This window comes from Ischnura elegans, chromosome 12 (genome assembly GCF_921293095.1).
Source record: "Ischnura elegans chromosome 12, ioIscEleg1.1, whole genome shotgun sequence".
NCBI classification, from domain to species: Eukaryota; Metazoa; Arthropoda; class Insecta; order Odonata; family Coenagrionidae; genus Ischnura; species Ischnura elegans.
In genome coordinates this window covers 1986479-1992956 of record NC_060257.1, presented here as the reverse complement: position 1 = coordinate 1992956, position 6478 = coordinate 1986479, and the positions used below count along the sequence as shown (strand labels likewise).

The 6478-nt window shown below is 43.1% G+C and overlaps 1 protein-coding gene across 1 annotated transcript; it reads left to right on the top strand.

Moving 5' to 3' along the window:
• Positions 1-2986: 2986 nt before the first annotated feature.
• On the top strand, positions 2987-3835 carry LOC124169501. The gene has a single exon (XM_046548137.1). The coding sequence runs from the start codon at positions 2987-2989 to the stop codon at positions 3833-3835; it is 849 nt and encodes a 282-aa protein (XP_046404093.1).
• Positions 3836-6478: the final 2643 nt, after the last annotated feature.

The following is a 6478-nucleotide window of genomic DNA, read 5'->3' as shown; positions in this document are numbered from 1 at the left end:
AGAAATGAATTTAATTAACGATAGGTCAGAAATACATTATTAATATAATAAGCTCTCATAGTCATACAGTCTCCCCAGCCCTAATTAAAATACTATTAGAAATAGCTATCGCATTTCACAAGGAAAAATACACAAGAGAACCGCAGCTGAAAAGAAGTGCTCCAAGTCCCAATTTCTCAACCCTCACCACCAGGTGTGAGTGCTGCTTGGAACGCTTGTTACTTTCAAAGTGTGACTGCATGCGAGCGCCCAGAGCGGTGGCCGCTTAAACTAACCCCTCATCGAAATCAAAGTACACACTCCTCTACTGGTCGGTCGTAAAACTAAAAAAATTAAATCTGATTAGATACAAATGGACTTATAACTGAGTAATGGCAATTAAAATCCACTCATACCTTCCGTAGAGTGACTTGGATCGATGCGACGCCATTTTGTCATTTTAGCGTGGTGGTATAACGAAGTAAAAAATTTGAAACGGGAAAGTTGTAATATGATTAAATTAACAGTACATTATTGAACATATATGTGGTAGGGTGAAGTTAGGTCTTCCACATCTCAATAGATAAATGTATGCTTTAAACGGCATAGCTGTAATTATCCTTCGAATGAAACAATCAAATTTTCTAAGACTCATTCAGGGTATTGTATTTGGAGGAGGCGACCGACAGCTGAGATCATTTTCGCCATGAGGGAAGGGAGGGAAACGAAGGGTGGAGAGAAACCCGACATCGGCATTAGCTTGCTCTTAACGAAAGGCGCCAAGGGGAACAAACGGCTTTACGTTCCATCCGACGAACGCTCGAAATGTCCTCCACACAACATTCAAGCAGGGATCGGTCAGTCTCTGAAAATGCTCTGCCGCTGCCGGGATTATGAACCCGGGCCCGCCGGGTGAGAAGCCAACACTCTAGCCACCAAAACAACCCGATCCCCGAGTCATCCAGGGTCCATTGTAATGGTAAATGGGTATCCTTATTCAAAAAGTATTGACAATTATTACTAAACATGTTCCTACTTAAACCTTATATACGAATCAATGATTAATTTCATTTTCATTTCGATTGGAAAGGTCTGTTATATACATGAAAGATATTTTCTATTCATATGTTTTGATCATTGTGTTTGTTTTTAATCCTACGATTATATATTTCTATGATGTAATTAAGTCAAACCACATTTTTATTGTGTGATGTATATTTTTTATTCTTCTAAGTACATACATTTTAAGTTTTCATTATGTTATGCACAAGTTTTCTTTAAAAACATCCCCACAAATGTTTTATTTAACAATATTACCTATCCTGCTTTTAAAATTAAATATTTTGGTAGTTTTATCCTTCTTTCCTCCTCCTTATGACTAATATACGCAGTTTGTTCTCCTCTTGCTCTCCCTACTCGTACCACAAAATAATTTTCCCTTTCAGCCAACTCCTTTGATTGTAAGAATGTTCCCTTCGTCTGCAAATTCATGAGTCAACTCATCTTCTGAAATATCCATAATACTCTAAAATAAGTCATAAAGTAAAATTTCAATATTCAAGTATGTTTCAACAACACATGAAAAATTTTCAACTCAAATTTGGATTATTCTAACCTTTATCGCTGCTTCTAAAACCAGCAGTATTTCGACTAGCCTGTGAGACTTCGTCGTTGATAAGTACTAACTGTACGTCTTCAGCTATATTTTCAAAAAATATTTTACGCAGACGATCACTAAGAGATGATCCTCATCCGAATGATTGTATAATATTATATTTACTACTCCTAGATAATCAGTATCAATAACACCTCCTCCAACCTCTACACCATATTTCAAACTCATTCCTGATCGACTAGCAATTCGATCCTAACCCCCTTTTTCATCTCGAGAAAGAAAACATGTTCTCACAAGACTTATCCCCCGTTTAGGAATAATGTTTGAATCTATTACACTAATGTCATATCCCGCTGAACAATAATATGTTGCTTTTGGAACCATTGCCAGCGGATGCAATTTTGCGAAGATGTACATTCTGTTGAGTGAACTAAATTATAATATATTTTTTTAAATTAAGTTGTCTAAATATATTTACACTTACTCTACAGAAGAAGTAGGACGCAGACGATGGAGTTTTACACAATGGTATATCGCTATTTTCCAACGGGAAATGTTTAAGTAATATTCTCCGCATGTGTATTTTTATTTTATTAACATTGATCCCCCATGTAAAGGTAAGGTCTTAATTTCAAGACAAGATATTCATTTTATGGGCTGCTTTGTGGCTCACTGTGACATTTTGTAAGTTTGTTTTACATCATAGTCATTATTTTGAGCGACCTTTTACTTGGTTGATTATTCAGAATTGAATCTGGACTTAGTCCACGGTATGGATTCGATTGGAAGAATAAATTTTAATGACTTGCATGCTTGTCGATGACAGGAGTCACGAAGAATAGCTTAAGATTTAAGTGATGCCTGGAGCATTGAAAATATTTTACTATCTTCGTTAATTACTACAGCTAAGTCTATTGGCATTTGAATGGGAATCCAGATTGCAGCACTAAATTAGGTGTCATGGTCGAATAGAGGTGATCGGTTGCGTTAGTACATTTGTTCGTGTGAAAAGATAACCAGCCAGTACTATGCCAGTATACTCTCTTACCCGAATATTAATAGAATTATGACGAAATACATTGAAGGAGACGTTCGTGAGCAACAAAATATGCGGCGTTTAAAATTGCACCAACCAGTGTGAGACAAACCTGTCTCTCGACATAGATTCCCCAAAACCCCTAATTTGAGGAAGAAGTGAGAACACGTCTTGAGGATGGGCAAGAGTTAGATAGCTTACTTCAGAATAAAAATTAGAATGTGTCATTCAGAAATACATGAAGGGCATGACAACTTCAATGTATTATTTAATGCCTACTTAAAAGATGTTCGCGTAAGTATTGGAATACCATAGGAGGGGTTGCAGACTAAAGTGAACCCAATATAGAGTTCACCATGGAGACGGAAAAAGACAACAGGATACCCTTCCTTGACATACTCATCTATCGGAAGGGAAATGGAAGATTAGGACATAGCGTCTATCGGAAGCCGACCCACACCGATCTCTATCTTAACGGTCGAAGTCATCTTCATCCTTCCCAAAAGGCAGCAGTCATGTCCACCCTTATCCATCGGGCCAAATCAATTTGTGACTCAGAGAGTCTCCCCAAGGAGTTACTTCATCTGAAGAAGACCTTCCGGCAGAATGGCCACAACGGAAGAGACATTTCCAAGGCCCTGAAAAGGGCCTTCACCAACCACAACACCGCCACCAAAGAAGAAGGAGAAAAACCAATAGCATTTGCTGGCCTACCTTTCGTCTCGACCGTCTCATGCAAAATAGCTAGAATACTCAAGAGGCATGATATTAAAACCTATTTTCGCCCACCTGCAAAACTTAGAAACCAACTAGTGACGGCCAAGGATCCCTGCGGCCTCATGACACCAGGGGTCTACCAGATTCCATGCGAATGCGGCCAGGTGTATGTCGGTGAGACAGGAAGGACTATCGCCACCAGGATGAAGGAACACCAGCGGCATTTCAGGCTCGGCCAACCCGAAAAATCCGCCGTGGCTGAGCTCAGTATATCACGCGACCATGCCATTCGCTGGGAGAACACGAAGGTCCTGTGCCGTGGGGACAGATTCTGGGAAAGGCTGACCAAGGAAGCTATTTTAATTCGGACGACGACTGACACCATGAACCGTGGTGCTGGTTACGCCCTAAGCAATTCCTGGAAACCGGTGCTTAAATATGTCAGCGAAGCCCGGGAAAAAAGGCGGGAAAAGGCGGACCAATCATAAGTCACCTGACCTGGAGCCCATGCTATATAACTGGGATCACCCAACGCAAAGACAAGCACGAACACCCGCCTTATATAGTCGCAGTTTCAACGGCTTTAAACGCGCCTTCGGCGCGCAATCTAGTGAAAAGAAATTGAAAAAGTACCATACTCGCGGTATCGTACCATTTCGGAGTAAGGTATTCGTCGCATCGCATCGCATCGCATCGCATTTCTGGTTAACGTATTCGTTAATGTCACGATATTCAGCATTAGCTGGTAATCGGCGAGTTGGGTTTTAGTATATAATGGCGTTTGTGTGATTTGTGGTTAATTAGTCAATTTTGTTCAGCGGTTTGGATGTGTAATTGCTCTTTTGGGTCTGTTGTATTTAAAGTGTGGGTTTTCTTCGTAGTTCCAAATTGGTGTGAGTAGCGTGTTGTTTGTTCTGTGCAGAGAGTGTTCGAAGGATTTGGCTATGTCGTGTAGGCATTGTGTAAGTGTTTTAATTTTGAGGTTGTCGTGAATGTATTGGTTGCGGACGAACCAGGGGGCGCCCGTGATGGTCCTTAAGACCTTGTTTTGTAACACTGTCAGTTTGTGTAAGTGAGTGTGTGCTATTGATCCCCAAGCCGGGTAGTCATAGGTGAGATACGGTCGAATCATCGCCGTGAAAAGTAGTTTCTTGGTGTCCAGCGCCAGGTGCTGGCTTTTTAAAAGAGGGTAGATGGACGCTGCTGCGCCCCTTGCTTTTCGGATGGCTGCGGATGTGTTGGCGCTCCAGGTGAGTTTCTCATCTAGAGTGATGCCCAGAAATTTGGTGGTGGCACTTCGGACGATCCTTTTGTTCCCGTAATAAATTGGCGTGGACAGGGATTTTTTCCTCTTGCGTGCAAATTGCATGACCTGGCTTTTGGATGGATTCAGCTGAAGTTTCCATGTGGACATCCATTCTTCCACGTCATCTAGATGATCCTGGATGTGGTCGGCGGCCGTGTCTGGATCAAAGGACTTGGAGAGAATGGCGAGGTCGTCTGCATAAAGGTAGGTATCGGTGTTTGGATGGGATGGCAAATCGTTGATATACAAGTTAAATAAGGTAGGGGAGAGGATTGATCCTTGGGGAACGCCAGAGTTGATAGGGTATAATTTGGATTTTGAATTGGAAAAGGATGAAAAGAAGGTTCGGTCTGATAAGTAGGATAAAATAATTTTGGTGAGGTATGAGGAGACGGGAGAGGTGTGGAGTTTGTGTATAAGTCCCTGATGCCAGACACGGTCAAATGCCTTCGACTGATCGAGGAATACGCCAACGATGTATTTTTTCATGTTATATCCTAGTTGGATGTATTCCACGAGCCTGGTAATCTGGTGGGAAGTGGAGTGACCAGTGCGGAAACCAGCTTGTTCGTCACGAATGATGGCGTTGTCGGTGAGCTCAGGTAGCAGGCGATTTAGGATAGTCTTCTCCAGGATTTTGCCAAATGCCGATAGAAGACTAATTGGTCGGAAGTTATTCGGGTCCCGTGGAGACTTTCCCGGCTTTGGGATGTGAATGACCTTGGCGGTCTTCCAAGGTTTGGGGAAGTAGGATAGCTTGAGGCAGGAGTTTAAGAGGTGTCTGAGGAACAAGGTATAGTTTGGAGGCAGTTGCTTGATCAGGTGGTTGGAGAAGAGGTCCGGGCCTGGGGCTTTCTTTTTCGGCATCTGCTTGACGATGGATTGGAGCTCTGATGGAGAGACTGGCGGAAAAGGCGGTGTAGGACATTGGAGAACGGTGGAGTAGGAAATTTGGCAATCTTCCGCCATGTCTGAATCTGCTGAGTCCCGGAAAGTTTCTGCCAGCAGTTCCGCAAACTTGTCGGCTTTCTGTTGATCGGTGGCCGCTTGTGAGGTACCGAAATCGACAGGAGGAGAAGGGGTTTTTCTATTTTTTAAGGAACGCGCTAGTTGCCAGACGGAATGGTCCTTATGGCTCAGAGAGGCGATTTTATTATCCCAAGACTTTTGACGGTGGTCCCTGATGAGACTGGTAACTCGGTTGCGTAGTGCTTTGTAGAGATTCCGCATAGCTGGATCGTGAGTTCTTCTCCAGCGGAGAAGTGCGTTGTTTCGGCGCTGCATCAGTGGGAGAACTGACGGCGGCAGAGAGTCGTCAATGAGGGGAGAAGGTTTGGGCGTGAAAGAAGCTTCAGCAGTGCAGTGGTTTAAACTGTTGTTTAGGAGGGTTACATGGTCTTCAAGATCCTCGGTGGTGCTGCAGGTGCGTGGGTCGGGAAGAATGACCTTCGAGGCACAGGCTGTAAATTTGTCCCAGTTCACTATAGGGGAAGGAAGAGTCATCGGGTATGAGAGAGGTAATGAAATTGAAATCGGGATATGATCAGATGAAAGTTGTGGAAGAGTTGTTGGCAAGAGGAATGGAGAAAGGTTTTTGGTAAGGAAGAGATCTAGTATGTCAGCTGAACGGTTGGGATCGGCAGAGATGTGGGTGGGGTTTGGTGGTGGGAGAATAGTGAACGGGACTGTTAGCTCTGCATGATGCAGATCTCGTCCTCTTGAGTTTGTGATGCGGCATCCCCAGGCAACGTGTTTACAGTTGAGGTCACCGCCGATGATTGCGATGTTAGTTAGTACAGATGCAATGGCGTCAAGATCGGTGCGG

What these genes read in the sequence shown, in the direction of transcription:
- LOC124169501 (XM_046548137.1), top strand. Translation starts at nt 2,987, where the DNA reads ATGGAGACGGAAAAAGACAACAGGATACCCTTCCTTGACATACTCATC.